Source organism: Ochotona princeps, chromosome 8 (assembly GCF_030435755.1).
Source record: "Ochotona princeps isolate mOchPri1 chromosome 8, mOchPri1.hap1, whole genome shotgun sequence".
Lineage (NCBI taxonomy): Eukaryota > Metazoa > Chordata > Mammalia > Lagomorpha > Ochotonidae > Ochotona > Ochotona princeps.
Genome location: NC_080839.1, coordinates 59,374,377 through 59,391,777, shown reverse-complemented (window position 1 = coordinate 59,391,777; position 17,401 = coordinate 59,374,377). Strand labels below are relative to the sequence as shown.

At 46.0% G+C, this 17,401-nt stretch overlaps 1 protein-coding gene across 9 annotated transcripts in view; it reads left to right on the top strand.

The window, feature by feature from the left end:
• The first annotated feature begins 5,161 nt into the window (after nucleotides 1-5,161).
• BIRC6 (baculoviral IAP repeat containing 6) overlaps nucleotides 5,162-17,401 on the top strand; it is a 195,025-nt gene continuing 182,785 nt past the window's right edge. For 6 of the 9 annotated variants that reach the window (XM_058668106.1, XM_058668105.1, XM_058668101.1 and 3 more), the window contains exon 1: nucleotides 5,257-5,642. In XM_058668106.1, the coding sequence (XP_058524089.1) occupies nucleotides 5,324-5,642 (319 nt within the window). In that variant the 5' untranslated portion in view covers nucleotides 5,257-5,323. Of the gene's footprint in view, nucleotides 5,643-17,401 lie in introns of all 9 variants that reach the window. The other 3 variants (XM_004582721.3, XM_036497048.2, XM_004582720.2) reach the window with 2 other exon arrangements.

The window sequence follows — 17,401 nt, the reverse complement described above, 5'->3', positions numbered from 1 at the left end:
CAAATTGACAGGAAAGCAGACGAGCATGTGGAGCTGACGCCTGTGCACAGGAACTCCGACATGGGTCATGGGCGTCGCATCCGGTGGCCATCCCACCGCCGCCAAGGCCTACTTCCGAACTCTTTTCAGAATGTCTTAGCTGGGCTGCTGTTCTCCATTTGTTGGTCACCATGCCAACTCAGGCCAGAGCCTGTGATCTCCTAAGACCTGCTCCAGCCTGCTTTGACACTTCCCCTACCTGAACATGTGTCCTTTGGCTCCTGTCACTCAGGTGTTAGCACCCTGGTCATGTTCTCTTAAGCAGCTCACTCCTGGACACCAGACGAGATTGTTTCTTTCACTTCCTTAATTGTACTTCACATACCCTAAAATCACTTATTTATACCTGCTAGGAGCTCTGGGTCTACAAACATGTCTGAATCCTGGCTTTCAGTTCTTTGGAGTGTGTACCAGGAGTGGAATTGTAAGATCACATGGCAATTTTATTTTTAATGTTTTCAGGGACCAGTATTGCGGTTTAGCATGTTAATCCACCTTCCCACATCACAGTGCAGGTTCTAGTCCTGGTGCTACTCAGCTTCCTATCCAGTATTCCCTCTTATGCACAGGGAAGGTGGTGGATGATGGCCCAAATCTCCTATTCACTTAGACTCAGATGAATGTCCTGGCTCTTGGGCCAGATGTGACTGTTGAGGCCATCTGGAGATTGATCCAGCAGCAGGTGAAGATCAGTGTCCGTGTATTGTATGTGTGTGTGCGCCCATCAGGGCTGGGCCAGGGTGAAGCCAGAAGTTTACAGTGTAGACCATGTGGCTTCCTGCGCCATCGTCATCAGTTTTCTTGAGGGGTATACGTTAGCAAGAAGCTGGCTAAATAGCTGAGGAGCCAAGACACAAACCAGGCACTTTGATAAGGAGATGAAGATGTCCTGGTTGGTGACAACTGCTCTGCCACCTTCCTGACACAGTGAATTACTGATATATTTATATATTGGCCCAATAGAAGAAATTCCTAGGATACTGCCTTTTCCATTAAAAATAACTTCTTTTCTTTTTTTTTCCTTCGGGACGAATTTGCCTGTAAACTTCAACAGAGAGATTAATTAATGTGGGCACTAGGGTGATGATTTCTAATTTATTTTGAGTTTGGGAATTAATGCTCATTGACTGTTGAAAAGGCTAATCAATCCTCATGATCCTCTAGCATCTGTTCAGTGCAGTGTACACATGCAGCTCAACTGTGTGTGTGTGTGTGTGTGTATGTGTGCACATGCACATGTGTGTGCCTTGGTGAGCTTTCCTGGTGTGGTCTCAGTGTACCATGGTGTGGCCTCTGCTGCCTTGTTAGTGTTTCTTGGCTCTTCAGGGGTAATGTTTGATCTGTAACTCCAAGCTTAGTTATGCCTCACCATCACCATCCCTCCCCTCAGCTGCATAGCTCCATGTGCAGCTTTTTCCCGCTTAGCCCTCCCTCTGTCGGTCAAGGAGACAGCTCCAGGGCAGCTTTAGGCCTCAGCTTCTGCAGTGGTTGTTCCAACCATCTGACTCCTAATGGTGTTACACCAGGTGGATGGGGCATAGTGGCTTAGAAATGACTTTTTCCTGTCCTTTATTTCCTCTTGTCTGGTTGCAGGTACTTTACTATTTCCATAACTTTCTGTGCTTCACTGAACAAGAATGGTGAGTTTGAATGTCTTTGACTTAGCAGGAAAGCATCCAGTCCACTGCTTTCGGTATAATGTTGGCTGTAAGGTTTTTTGTTTTAGTTTTTTTTTTCAATTTTTATTGGAAAGCAGATTTAACAGAGGAGAGACAAAGAGAAAGATATTCCATCTGCTGGTTCATTCCCCAAGTGGCCACAACAGCCAGATATGAGCCCATCTGAAGCCAGGAGCCACGAGCCTTTTCTGGGTCTCCCAGTTGGGTGCAGGATTCCAAGGCTTTGGGCTGTCCTCGACTGCTTTCCCAGGCCACAGGCAGGGAGCTGGAAGCAGTAGAGGCAGTTGGAACACAAATTGGCGCTCATGTAGGATCCCAGTGTGTGCAGGGAGAAGATTTAGCCATGGAACCATCGCACCAGGCCCAGCTGTTTTTTGATAATGATTTTTTATGAAGTCAAGGGTTTTTCCTTTTATTTTTAATTCATTGAGAGTTGTTTTCTTTCCGCCCATGTAAGAGTGTTGGATTTTGTCAAATGTTTTCCTGCACCCATCAGACCTGCTTTTTGAGTTCAAATTTCTGAGTCTAGCAAATTCCTCATTTCATAGTGATTGTCACGGTGAAGGAATTTCTGCTTTCTTTAGGTAATCGCCAACTGTACCCCAAATGGTTCATCTGGAGGCCTTCAACACAGACCAGTACATGTCTCAGTGGCGGCTACTTGCTGGCAGCAGTATGCAGAAAGACATCAGCAACGTAGTGGATAACGAACTTCAAGTCCGGCTTGACTTTCATTTCAATTTTGTTTTCACTGTCACTTCCATTCAAGGTTCTGAACCTCTGCACTGCCATCTCCAAGGTCCCAGGAAGACAGTCATCAGCGACTAGTTAGATGACAGTGTTCTTCACAATACCTGTGCAGGATTCTGTGCGTCTGGGAGCTTGTGAGCTATTGGCTAAAGGAGGAAAAATAGGATTCTTTATAAGAGATCTTAGAGTTTTTGAAATGTTAGCATGTATTATAAATGTCCCAAGAGGGGAAATATAGGGGGAGTTGTTTCCCAGATTTATTTGATGATCAAAATATTTTCAGAGCCTCTTCCAGGTAAAATGCTTTGGAAAATGTTATTCCACTTGTGAACACAATCTAAACTTACATTTTTCCAATCAAAAAAAAAAAAAAAGCAACACAAACTAACTGAAAGTGTAGTGAAATAACTCAAGTTTTATAGTGTGGCATTAAAGTACAATTGAATTTAGTGTCCAGGTCTAGTATGTTTTCCCTCTCAGTATGATGGGAGGCTTGATTTATGCTAAGGACTATTTCAGAGAGAGTTTTTTTTACCTTCTGGTTTACTCCCCAGATGGCTGCAGTGGCTGGGCCTGGTGCTGCAGCTGCGCCAAGCCTGAGCCAGTAGCCTGAAACACTTTCCTGGCCTTCAACATGGGTGACAGAGATGAAAGGAACTGGGCTTTCCCACATGCATTAGCAGGGTGCTGGACAGGAAGTGGAGCACCCGGGACTTGAACTAGTACTCTGCTATGGGATATATGGGATGACTGGAATCACAAGTGGCTCCTAAACCTGCTGCTCCACAAGAGGCCCCCTGATTTTTTATATATATATATATATATAAAAGATTTATTTATTTTTGTTGGAAAGTCAGATGTACAGAGAGAAGGACATTCAGAGAGAAAGATCTTCTGTCTGCTGAATCACTCCCAAATTGGCCTCAACAGTTGGAGTTGAGCCGATCCAAAGCCAGAAGCCAGGAGCTTCTTCCGGGTCTCCCACGCAGGTGCAGGGTCCCAAGACTTTGGGCCGTCCTCGACTGCTTTCCCAGGCCACAAGTAGGGAGCTGGATGGGAAGTGGGGCTGCCAGGATTAGAACTGGCACCCATAGCGGATCCAGGTGTGTGCAAGGTGAAGCCTTTAGCCGCAAGGCTACTGCACCAGGGCCAAGATAATTTCTTCAGAGGTGTAATTTTTTCAGAGGTAATGAGAGAGAGACGGTGATGGGGACAGAGGGAAAGGTAGAGAAGGGACAGAGAGAAGCATAAGCGCTCCCACCTGTTGGCTCAACCCGCAAATCTCTGAGACAGGAACTCACTTGATCTTAGCCAAAAGGCCGAGAAGCGATGCGACAGGAACTCAATCCAGGCAGTCTGTTGATGACAGGAATCCAATGATTTGAGCCTTCACTGCTGCCTCGCAGGGTGCATATTAGCAGTCAGCTGGAAGAACGAGTGGAGCCAGATTTACGAAGGCCCTGCAGCCTGTGATACTGGCGTCCTGAGCTGAACCTGAACTGTTGTCAAATGCCCCTGCCATAGACTTATATGCATATATATTCTATGTATATATATCGAGTGAGCTTCTGATCGACTCTTCGACTCTCCCACTGCCTGCAATGCGACAGTGATTAGAGTAAGAATTTCTATCTTTATTTCAATAGGAGAGGAAGACGGCAAGAGGGAGAAAGGGAGAGCTCTTCCCTCTTCTAGTTCACTACCCAGATCCTGCAACAGCTGGGGTAGGTGTGCCCCAGGCCAGGGATCTAGAACCCCACTCTGGGTCTTCCACATGGGCGGCGTGGACAGGTGCCTGAGCTGTCACATGCTATCCGCTAGGAAGTGTAAGCCGGAAGCTGGAATCGTGGGCCGAGCTGGGCCTGGAGCCGGAGCATGCAGCCTCAAAGGCCTTTCCAAAACATACAGTTCTGCATTGTCATTACTTTGCGGGAAGCTACACATGCTAAAACGACCTGAAACATACATGTATTATACATGTCAGATCCCTGCTTTTGATGTACTACATTGATGTAACATGTAGCTATTGAAGGAAATGGGGTGCAGGTCAAGCTGGACCTTCCGGAACAATCTTGGAGGAGTGCCGGTCAGGTATTTGAGAGCACCAAACCTGCAACTGAGTTAAACAAAATTTTTTTTAATGTGCTTTACGGAGTATAGTCCTTTTTAGTCCTCTAACACACACACACACACACAGAGTTTTATGTAACTCGAACGATGTGGAACGTGGAGAGAAAAAGAATGCTTCGAACACCTTATCTCTGGCACTTGTGTTCAATAGAAAGATCTGGGGAGAGGGAAAGGGCAGGCGCTGTTAAGTGGCTCAAGCTTCGGAAGGTTGTTGAGTTCCTTCAAATCCAAACCCAGAGGCTTCGCAGGCCGTTGATCCTCGGGGTCCTGACTCCGAAGTCCCTTTCCGGCCTCGGCGGGCAGCTGCCCCGCGCGGGCTGGGAACGGTCGGGCGCAGCTGGAACCGCTGTAAAGGTCCTCCGGGCGCACCCAGTCCGGCCGCCGCAGCCGGAGTCCCGCCCAGCGGAAACACAGGGCGTCCCACCCTCGCCTCGCCCCATCCCCGCGCTCGAGGGGCGCCGTGGAACTCCGGCCACTCCCTGGGCTCGCAGGAAGGAAAGTGGGACGTTGCCGCGGCGGAGCTGACCCGGCCGGCGGCGCGTGGCAGGCTCGCGCCCTCCCGCGCATGCTCCGCCCGCCCGCCTCCGCGCCCCGCCCCCTGCGCCCCGGCTCGCCCCCGCCCTCGCGCGCTCGGGCCCCTCCGGCCTGGCGGCCGACGTTCCGCGTGCGTGCGGGCGCCTGACTTCACTTCCGGCTAACGCGCTCCGCTTGCCCCCTGGCCCCGGATGGTGACTGGCGGTGGTGCTGCACCTCCCGGGACTGTCACTGAGCCGCTTCCCAGTGTGATTGTGCTGAGCGCAGGCCGGAAGATGGCGGCTGCGGCTGCGGCGGCCTCAGGCCCGGGCTGCTCCTCGGCGGCGGGAGCGGCCGGGGTCTCTGAGTGGCTGGTGCTGCGAGACGGCTGCATGCGCTGCGACGCCGACGGGCTGCACAGCCTCTCCTACCACCCGGCGCTCAACGCCATCCTGGCCGTCACCAGCCGCGGGACCATCAAAGTCATCGACGGCACCTCAGGGGCCACCCTGCAGGCCTCGGCGCTCAGCGGTGAGAGTGCCGCACGGCGGGCGGGGGCTGAGGCGGCCGCGGGAGCCGCCGGGGGAGCTGAGGGGCTCGGGTCGGAGGGGCAGGCAGGCCCGGAAGCTCCCGGAGGGGTGGATGCTAGGTGCAGCCGGGAAGGAGAGGCCGGCGAGTTGGGGAGCGGTGGGAGTTGCCTTTTGGGCCTGGAGCGTCCGGTCTGGCGTGGTCCTCAGGGAGAGGTGAGGAGGGCGCGGAGCTCCGCCGCTGAGAAGGCCCGGCCGCCGGGGAGGGGCAGGTCCTGCGCCGTGCTGGAGCGGAGCGTGGAAGGCTGCCGTGGGGGTGATCCCGGAGGGAGAGGCTTTGGGCGGCCAGAGGCTAGGGGCGGGGAACGTCCGACCGGCTTCCTGCAGGGAAGTGGCTTGCCGGCTGGTCGTGCGTCCCGCAGGTGCGGGGACCGACCGAGGACTTGGCGCCTAGGGGAGGTGGGGGTGGGGTGGGCCTGGTTGGGGGCGGGGAGCAAAGGCGGCCAGTCAGCCGCCTGGACAGTTGAGGCTGTGCCCGAGGGGCTCCAAGGCTCGGGCCGACCTGACGAGACTGGACCTGGATCTCTAGCCGGGACTTTCTACCTTCAGCTTCCCGGGGACGAGAAATTCGGGATAGGCAGTGTGCGATTTTGGGGTCGTAGTTAGGTGAAACTGAAGGCTGCTAATTCCTGTTTTATCGTAGAGACCCGATCCTTGGGATCTGTCGCACCATCGGGGGAGAGCGCTGAAGTGGGTGGTGTAAACGTTGGTCTAGGGACGGGACATTTAGAATGCAGGAGGTGAACGCCCACTGGACTGGCTGGAGGGTTTTGGAATTCCCTGGCTGAGTTACCTTTGGCAGAGATGACAGTTTCGTTTGTGGTTCAACCATCTGGCTCAATTGGGACGTTAGAATCTGTGAATTAGACTCATTCATGAACACATCTAGTATATCCAAGGATCTGCGTTTAGCCAAGTACAAGTAGCTGTGCAGTTGTGTTTTAGCAGACACAAGCAAGGGAAAGTTGGCTGTGTAAGTAATAAGAAATTTAGGTACAAGAGCGACTGACAATTTAGGGCTACAAAGATGAAGTTAGATACGTTTTTGTTGAAGTGAGATTGTGAGCCATGTGGATTGTGTGTAGTTGTAAACTTCTGAGAGCTGCATCAGGAAAGTTGTGGGTGGTAGGCTTTTTTCCTTTCCCTTTGCTTAAGTAAACAACAGGAAAGGTGTCTCAACTGTAACACTAATGAATTACTGTGATTTGGACTTAATAGTCACCGTTTATGAAAAGGAGACGCTCCTTAGTAATTGGGTATTTCTTTTTGAAACCCACTTAAGGGCCCCCACTTAAGGGCCCGGTGGCGTGGCCTAGCGGCTAAAGTCCTCGCCTTGAAAGCCCCGGGATCCCATATGGGCGCCGGTTCTAATCCCGGCAGCTCCACTTCCCCTCTAGCTCCCTGCTTGTGGCCTGGGAAAGCAGTCGAGGAAGGCCCAATGCACTGGGACCCTGCGCCTGCGTGGGAGACCCGGAAGAGGTTCCAGGTTCCTGGCTTCGGATCGGCCCGTTGCGGCTCACTTGGGGAGTGAATCATCGGACGGAAGATCTTCCTTTCTGTCTCTCCTCCTCTGTGTATATCTGACTTTGTAATAAAATGAATAAATCTTTAAAAAAAAAATAAAACCCACTTAAAAGTACTTCAAATGCAGAGAAATGTAAAGAGTAATTATGGTGAACAATTATGTGTCCCAGTTCAGTTCAGGAAATAAAATTTCAGAGTTGGAGCAACCCATGTTCTTGGATTGCGTTGCTCCATCCTCTCCCTCCCCCCAGCATTATTATTCTGATTTTACTGTTTTTTATATAGTCTTTTTAGTGTGTATTTGTGTTCTCAGTACCTAATGCTGCTTTTCATGAGCTTTACCTTGGAATAATAAGTGCTATCAGAGTGTATGTACAACTGCAGAAAGTTGTATATACAAAAGTAGTCAAGTATTTTGGGTACAAAGAGGGGTTTGTGGGTCACTTTTGTGTCAGGAGACCATGTTTGAGAACAGTGTGTTAAGGTTTGCTAAAGTGGTTGGGGTAGTTGAATATATGTCTAGACATGGAAGACATAAATGGTGTATTACTAAAGAGAAGGGTATTAGGTATATAATATGAATGTAAAGATAGGTGCATAAGGCCCTGATTTGAGATATGTTGGAGAACATTTATTTACCAGGAAAATATGGAATTGGATGAAATTACAGAAGTCCATGAATGAAGATTATGTGGTCTGATACATATGAAAGAGTTTGAGCAAAAAGGATGGATGACAGCATAAATGTGAAAGGAACTATTGAGAAATCCCAAAACACTTCCTATATGAGAACTGAAGTTCATTATTGATAATACTTGGCAGAAGTTGTATTGGGTCCAGCGTATGTAATTTGTTCAAAGGATTGGGGAGGGAATACTCACTTGTGTTTACTTGGAATAGATAGCTGTTGAATAATGCCATTTAAAAATATTTATTTTTATTGAAAAGTCAAATTTATAGAGAGGAGAGGGAAAGAAAGATCTTCCATCCTCTGGTTCACTCCCCAAGTAGCCACAATGGTCGGAGCTGTGTCAATCCAAAGCCAGGAGCCAGGAGCTTCTTCTCGGTCTCCCATGCAGTTGCAGGGTCCTAAGGCTCTGGGCTGTCCTACTATTTTCCCAGGCCACATGCAGGGAGCTGGATGGGAAGCGGAGCAGCTGGGACATGAACTGTCACCCATATGGGATCTCAGCATGTGGCAGGTGAGGACCGTAGCCACTAGGCTACATTACTTCACTTTTAGTGGTTAACACAGATGGCAGTCCTGTGACTAGAGAGAAGATGCCTGTTGTGATCGTGCCCCTGACAGCACACTTCTGCTTGGTTAGTGGACAGTGAAGCACCTTGCTTTCTCCATGGAGGAAGGATAGGCTCTCTGAGGGGGTAGAGTAGGGGAGTCACGGTGAGTTATTGTGTGAGAGAGTAACAGTCTAATGCATGCATAGGGTTCAGTTTATAGAGTTATAGGTGGCCTGTTAGTGTAGATTGGCAGATGAAGTATGGGAGTAGGACTTGTGTGAGCATGCATTCAATTGGGGGCAAAGGTGATGGCTTTTAAGCTGTGCTTACATTATATGCCCTTACGTTATCTGTATGTGATATACAGTATTTATAAATGCACTTTCAGAAGATGAAGCGCTGTGGTGTATCAATGGGTTAGGGAAATTTTCCCTCTAACAGTGTTGGGGAGTGCAGAAGCACTGAGCAGATGGCCTGTGATGGCATTCACTGCCCTTCATGATCTGGCCTCTGAGTCTCCAGAGTGGTGTCTCCTTATTTTGTTGGGAAAAACTGGTTCATTTTGATTTTCTTTTCTAACTACAGTAATTTGCCCTTTTCCTGGAAAGCACTAACTTTCTCCAGACAGATGTTGACCACTTTTTGACATCTAGAGTGCATTTTTTTTTTCCGATTGCTGTAGCCAGAGATGGTCTGTTGAACCTTGAAGCAAGTACTGTCTTCCGTGTGAAATTTGGTCATTTGGCAGCACAGCATTTGTGGTAGACTTTTTGTTGACTTGAGTTATGTAAGTTCCACATAGGTTTCCTTACATGCATCAAGCTCCTTGTGGGAGGACTGCTTGTCCACTACCAGCTCCCCTGAATGCCTAGTAGAAAATATTCACATATCTGCTGCAGCCAGGGGCCTGGAACTCTGTCTCGCATGTGGGTGCAAGGCCCGAATACTTGGTCTGTCACTGCATTAGCAAGGAGCTGAATCAGAAGCGGAACAGTTGGGACTTGAACTAGCAACTGTGGCGTGTATGTGGCAGCATAACTTGCTACACCATCACACCAACTTTGTAACTCATTTCTTTTCAGCCCTAAATAATACTCTGCTGTGTGGATGTGCCACAGTTTATCCCCTTCACCTATGGAAGGACATCTTGGTGGGTTTTGGTAGTTTTGAGTAAAGCTGTTGTAAACATGGGTGGACAGGTTTTTGTGTGGACAGACGCTTTAAGTTGATTTGGGTAAATACGCAGGGCCTTGGTTGCTGGATGTTGTGTGGTAGAGTATGTTTACTTGTGTAAGAAACTGCCTCGTTGTCTTCGACAGTGGCTGTGCCATTTTCTTTCCCTACCAGCACTGAATGAGAATTTCTGGACTCCATATCTTACTTGCTTTGGGATATAACATGTTTAGGATTTTGTTCATGGAATAGGTATATTGTGGTATCTCTTTGTTTTCATTTGTAATTCAAAAGATATTTATTTTTATTGGAAAGGCAGATCAGATTTACAGAGAGGAGAGACAGAGAAAGATATTCCATCTGCTGTTCACTCCCGAACTACCTGCAATGGCCAGAGCTGAACCTGATCTGAAACCAGGAGCCAGGAGTTTCTTCCAGGTCTCCCATGTGGGTGTAGGGTCCCATAGCCTTGGGCTGTCCAGGACTGCTTTCCCAGGCCACAAGCAGGGAGCTATGGGAAGCGGGGCTGCTGGGACACAAACCAGTGCCTGTATGGGATCCGATCCCAGCACGTGCAGGGTGAGGGTGTAACCATGAAGCAACTGGGCCAGGCCCTAATTCATAATTTTCTAATCACATATAATGTCAATTGAACATTATTTCATGTGCTCATTTTTGCATTTTTATGTTTATTTTCTGACTGTGCGTCTTAGCCATATATATAACTTCACAGTACTGTTCATATTACTAGGTAGATTCCTTTCCCTAGATGTTGTCACTCAGTTTAGTAGCTAGGAATGAGCTTGGTTTTGGAGACAGATGGCTTGGGTTAAGAGCCCAGTCTTGGCTTGGGTTAAGAGCCCAGTCTCTGTTTTTCTTTAAGCTTACTGTAGCCTCGACTAAATCACTAACATTTCCAGTCCCCATTTGCAGAATGGGGATGATAATTGTACTTGTAGTGAGGATTATGTGTTAATTCTTTATTGTTTAGAAAAGTGTGCTTACCAACAAGTGCTCAGAAAAAGTCCTTTTATTTACTTTGGAATTTCCTGTCAGTATTCTTTTCCTTTCATTTTTACTTAAAACCTTTTCATATTCTGTATTATGTCTTGTGACTGTAACCTGAAACGTGAACTTCTAGTTACTTTTGTCTGATTTACTCCTTTCCACCATCTTGTAGAACCCATTCAGTGCTTAAGTCTTAAGTTCCAGGTGTTGTTAAGATGTTGTGTTAATTTATTTAATTGCTAATAGTGGTGTTTTTTTATTCCTGGAAGAATCCTTCAAATCATTACTTGTTATATATGTATTTTTTTTTTCTGCTGTGGATTTTTTAATTTATTTTTTTATTATTATCATTTTATGATACAGTTCCATAGGCTCCTGGCATTTCTCTTATCCCCTCTCCAGTTCCCTCCTCCCACCTAGTTCCTCTATATCATTACTAAAGTATAGTTCTTCATACACAGTCATATGTCCATCATTGCGGACATGGACAGTGGTAGAGAGTCTAGCATCCTATTGTCAAGATATACTAAACAGTTTCATTGTAAGTCCATCTTTGTCTGGAAGTAGAAATGCATGCTACATTGTGTTCTCACATCTAGATATGTTAGTCTCCATTTCACAGCTACTGTACATCCCTTCAAATGAAAAGTCATAATACAAAATCAACAATAGAAAGAAAAATAGAAATTTACAATGCCATAAAGTTAAATAATAGCATGTTACTAGATATGCCAATCTCCATTATACAGCTACTATACATTGCCTTAAATGAAAAGCCACAAAACAAAATCAATATCAGGAAGAAAAAAGATATTAACAACACCATGAAGTTAAATAACATGCTACTAAATGACTAACATGTAGCTGAAGAAATGAAAATCAAGAACCTTCTTGCTGAAAATGATGCTACTGCATGATCTATGAGTCATTGAAGATTTTAATCAGAAGAAAGTGTTTTGAAGAGATGAAACTAACAGAAAACATCAAAACCCATGCAATATAGTTTCCGCTGGTTTTTGTTGGTGAAGTGTGTCTTTGCTAGACAATAAATAGATGGTTTTGTTTTTTGATCCAGTCTACTAATCTATAATGTTTGATTGAGCTTAAGCCATTTACTTTCAGAGTTTAGTATGTATGGATGGTACTTTGGTCCTGTCATTTTAGGAATGGGTTGTTCATTGGTTTAGTCTTCTGTTGTCATTTTACTGGGATGTTCTTCGCATTTGCCTCTGATTTTGTTTGGTACTATTCCTCTTCTCTGTCAAGAGAACATCTTGAAGTATCCTTTGTAGGGCGGGTTTGAAAGAGGCAAATTCTTTTAACTTTTCTTGACTGTGGAAGAATTTTATTTCATTTTCAAAGACAAAGGAAAGCTTTGCTGGATATGTTATCCTAGGCCGACAATTTTTTTTTTTTATCTGCAACAAACTGCTTTATTTTCTTCTTCTTCTAATCTATTCAATAAAATCTCTGAGGTTTAGTCAAAAACTCAATATATAAAAACTATGGGAGGACATCTAGCAATATTTTTAGTAAACGATGGTGACTTTTCATACTCTCTTGGGTGTTCATGTGTTGCACAGTAGACTTTCTATAAATAGTTTTTTTTTATCTTATTTTCTTGCAAAGTTTTTTTTTTATTTTATTAATTCATTAATTACATTGTATTATGTGACACAGTTTCATAGGTACTTGGATTCTCCCCACCCCTCCCCAAACCCTCCCCCCATGGTGGATTCTTCCACCTTGTTGCATAACCATAGTTCAAGTTCAGTTGAGAATCCCCCATTGCAAGCATATACCAAACATAGAGTCCAGCATTTTATTCGACACTTTTTTTCTTTTAGAATCCGGAATATGTCACACCTTTCTCTTCTTGCCTGTAGAGTTTCCTGTGAGAGATCTCCTGTGAGTTTAATTGGGATTGTGTTATATGTCAATTGATTTTTTTCACGTGCACATTTAAGGATCTTTTCCTTATGTTCAGTTGAAGAGAGCTTGATGATCATGTGTATTGATGAAGACCGCTTTTGATCAGGGCTGTTGGGAGTTCTGTGTTCCTCCTGGATCTTGTTTCCCAATTCTTTCTCTGGATGAGGGAAATTTTCCTTTATTATTTCATTAAACATAATTGTAAAACCAGTTTCTCTTTCTATACCTTCTGGGACTCCCATAACTCTTACATTTGGCCTCTTACTAGTGTCTTTCAATTCTTGAATACTTTTTTTTTGTCCTGATCCAGCTCTGCTTCCAGCTTTTTGTTTGCTTCCTCCTGATGACAGGAAATACCTTCCAATTCTGAGATTCTTTCTTCTGCTTGCTTCATTCTATTTTGGAGACTCTCCATTGTATTTTTAATTTGCTCTGCTGCATTTTTAATTTCTGATATATCAGCCTTGATTTGTGTTATTGCTGCTATTGCTTGGTAAAATATTCCTTAAATTGTTTGAACTCTTGTAAGTGCTTCTCTTTGTTGATCAGAAGCTTTAAAATGAGTTTTCTGAATTCTGTGTCCCCCATTTTCTCGATGTCTTCCTCAGTGAACTCTGAGGTTGGCATAGGGCTTTGCTCCTTTGCAGGGGAGTTTTTTTTTCTTTTATTGTATTGTTGACAATCTTTGCATAGTTAATTGCGGTTAAAAAAAAAAGGTTCAGGGGGTATAGGGAAGTGGGTAATACTATTATGTCCATATTGTTTCCATCATGTATCTGAGGTAAAGGGGTATATTGAGGGAGAAGCCCCACCCAGCTTCCCGCCCACCCCAAGTCCCGGATGTGGGGCATGCTCTGAGATATTTGCTCAGGTGGTTTTAATAGTTCTCCAGTTATGAATCGCTGCCAGTTTTGCTCGATGAGGTCGTCCGCTGCTTGATATGGTCCATCATAAAGTCTCCGTTTGCCCCATATTTCGCTGCCAACATATAGCTGAGATGAATGATTGACCTGTTCTGTCTTCTGTCCTTTCCTGGTTAGAGTTCTGAGTCCTGCAGTTCGATTGGGGAGATCTCCAAAGAAACCTTGAGGTATTCCCAGACCAGATTCTTGTATGTTCTAGCAAGCACAGGGCCCGACACAGTCCATCACCCCGATCAGCTGGTGGTTGCAATTGCTGGGTTGGTTCTGTTTTCAGTCCCGAGTTGCACTGGAACCAATGGGTGTTGCAGTCCAGCCTGGTTCTGCCCAGCACATACTCGGCCCTTACATCAACCAGTGGGAGCTGCAGCCTAGTCGGGGCGACCCACAATAACCCCCATCAGGCCCCCCCCACCGTGGTTTGCCAGTATGTGTAGCAGTAGACCAGTCTGTCCCTCATCCCATTTGGCTCTTGTACTTGTCAATGGGTATTAAAGCTTAATTCCATCTAACCAACTCAACCATCCAGCCCTCACGGATGTTGTTGAGTGCCTCTCTGTCTAGCCCCCGTCCTAGTTTTCATGCCCCCCCGCGGGACTAGTGACCCAGGAAGGGGGAACCCACTTTTTCCCTACCAGGTCTCTCTCAGTCCCGGTTTATGCACTCTTTAGGTGGTTCTGTGATTTGACTTGACAGAATTAGTCCCCAGTGCCAGCTTCTGCCAGCTGATGCTGCGGCCAAGCCCAAACATCCCTCACCCGCTCTAATTTATGCTTGCACCCACAGGAATAATCAGCCCAGCCTGGCTTTTCCCTGGTCTAGTCCACATGCAGCGCACAGGTGTTGCAGCCTTGCTTAGTCTGGTCTGTCCTCATCCCAGCCCACGCTCTCCAGTGGGAGTAGCTGTCCAGCAAGGGGACCAGCCCCTTAATCCTGCAGGGGAGTTTTCAGTAATCTTCATTGTGCCTTTGTCTCTGCTGCTCTTGGTCATTGTACTTCTGGTTAGCAGAGTCTTCTCCTTGGGGCAGGTTTCTAAGCTGTGTCACCCACAGGTCTACAATGCGATTTTGCTTATTGCTGTTGGTACACAACTCTTTGCTTGCAGTCACTTGTGCCACAACCTCCAGTGAGTTCCAGGTCTGGGTTCTTATGTTAGATTTCCACCGTGGTCTCCATAGCCCCAGCTCCTGGCTCACCACTTTCCACCTCCTGTGATACCGTGCTGAGGCTGCACCCTTGTCTGTACAACCTTTCTCTCACTTCCGGTTGGAGCAGGTCCCAGGATTAGAGAGACACCAGGTGTCCTATATAATTAGGTTGTTGGTGGCACTGATCTTGTTGGAACCTGTTGGCAGTTAGGTCTGGGTTCCACACAGACCTATTTTGACCCGTACAATGCCACAGTGGGTATTTTCCTGCAGGACCAGTGCAATCCATGGAACTCAGTGAGTTCTTACGAGCTCAGCACATGTGCAGTTCACTATTGTCCCCTGAAGTCCTAAAGCTATTGCCACAGTGTACAAAATGGCGCCTGACGTACCAATACTAGAGTTCTTGATCTGCTGGCCGTCAGGTCTGAGAGCTACCCATACCTGTATTGGGTGGAACCTGTAGAATGCCACATTGCTGCAGTTCACTGAGTCAGAAATGAGTTCACTCCCAGCTCAGCGTATGCTCAGTCCTTTCTCTTGCCTTTGCCTCCTTACGCAAAATGGCGCCCAGTTTGGCTCTAGGGGGCTGACTGGACTGTGAAATCCACCCTGTTCTCGCACTTCTTGTCTGGGATCTGCTGCTCTGTCTCTGCTCATGGTCAAATCAAACGGATCAGCAAGATGGACAGTTTTTTGTCTGGATTCGCCTCCCAAGCTCCCAGTTAGAGTCCCTTCCCACCTGGTTGCTGATGGAGTTCGGATTGCCGTTAGCTGAATGCCACCGGAATATTGGTCATTGCAACACCATTGTTGTGTCTGCTGCTTTCCTATGTCTGTCAGTCTCCAGGTACCCCTCTGCTGTTGTTCTGTACTCTCCTATTTCCTGGAATGTGTCCTTTCTGCTTCATCCTGATTAAATGTTTTTCTGTCCATTTGAACGTGTCCTTATCCTATTCCGCCATCTTGATTCTCCTACGTTATATGTTTTAATAAGCTTTTTTGAGGGTATGTGGAGAGAGAATGGGCTTTGTATGTATAGGTAATTCTGAATTTTGAAGTTTAGCTCATTTACTAACTCACTATTTAAACTTTTTTAATCTCAGCCTCAATTAAGGCTAATTCAGCTATTAATTCAGATTAATATTTAATAGTAGTTGTGGGGCCATTGTGGCTTAGTAGGCAAAGTTGTTCGTTGTAATGCTGGCATCCTATAAGGTGCCCGTTTGAGTCCTGGTTGTTCCACTCTGGTCCCAGCTCTTTGTTAATGGCCTGGGCAAAACAGAGGAGGGTGACCCAAGTGCTGGGCCCCTGTGCCATATGGAGACTGAAAGAAGCTCCTGGTCTAGCCCCAGCCCTTGCTGTCATCTGTAAGAGTGAACCAGCAGATGAAGGTGTCTGTCTCTCTCTCTCTCTCTCCCGGCCCCAGCCCTTGCTGTCATCTGTAAGAGTGAACCAGCAGATGAGGGTGTCTCTCTCTCCCTCCATCCTCCCTCCCCCACCCCTTTCTCTCCTTGTGACTCTTTCAGATAAATAATTACTTTTTTCTTTTTTTAAATGGGCAGTCGTGATGATTCAGTGGTTGAACATGTTGAAAGTTCTCACAGTGTGTGACGAGTGTATAGCAGGTATTTAGTGAATGTTGAATTACTTGAGTCTCTTGGGTACTTAGTGTTGACATGCTCCTCATGATCCTTACAGAAATGTTCACTGTTTATGCACAGATGACTGATATCATTCAAATGAAGGTGAAGTATGAGTTTTGAAAATTAATTCTGTATTTAGATATGCATATTTTAATGTATTGGTGTGGCTGGATACAGTGGAAGAAATATAAATGTCAGAATGATGTTAAGATTGTTGTATTACTATTTGTTTAGTTTTTTAAAGATTTATTTATTTATTTTTATTGGAAAGTCAGATATACAAAGAGGAGAGATGGGAGAGGAGATCTTCTGTCCGATGATTTACTCCCCAAGGGGTCGCAGTGGCTAGAGCTGTGCTGATCCGAAGCCAGGAGCCAGAAACTTCTTCCCGGTCTCCCACACGGGTTGCAGGATTCCAAAGCCTTGGGCCGTACTTGATCGCTTTCCCAGGCCATAAGCAGGGAGCTGGATGGGAAGTGGAGCTGCCAGGACATGAACTGGTGCCCATAGGGGAACCTGGAGTGTGCAAGGTGAGGACTTTAGCTGCCAGGCTACCACGCTGGGCCCGTTGTAATATTGTTTGTATGTGTACAGGGATTTGTATGTGGATGTGTTCGGTAATACAAGGATACCTCAGGAAGTCCATGGAAAATTTATATCATTTTTATCTTGGACAGAATATGAATTCCAAAAAAATTTGGTACCAAAGTAAATGTTTTTAAGTTTTTCTGTGACTTTGTAATACCTTCCTGTATCTCATACACAAATGAAAGTGTGTATGTATGAATATTATTCAATGCCTATTGTGTTTATGTAGGAGGAAGTCACATTTTCAGATTCTGAATTAGATTTCACATCTATGTCACAATGACAGAAAAAAGAAAAAGTTATCAAGTATTTCTATGCAAATATTCCATTTTTATATTTATTTTCTTTAAAGATATATTTTTATTTTATTTTCATTTGACAGAGCTAAGGGGAAAGAAGAGACCAACTTTTCATCTGCTTGCTCACCTCTCCAATGGCTGCGAGGTCTGGAGTTGAGCCTGTCAAAGCTGAGAGCCTAGAGCCGCTCCTGGGTTTCCCACATGGATGCTGGGGCCCAAGCACTTG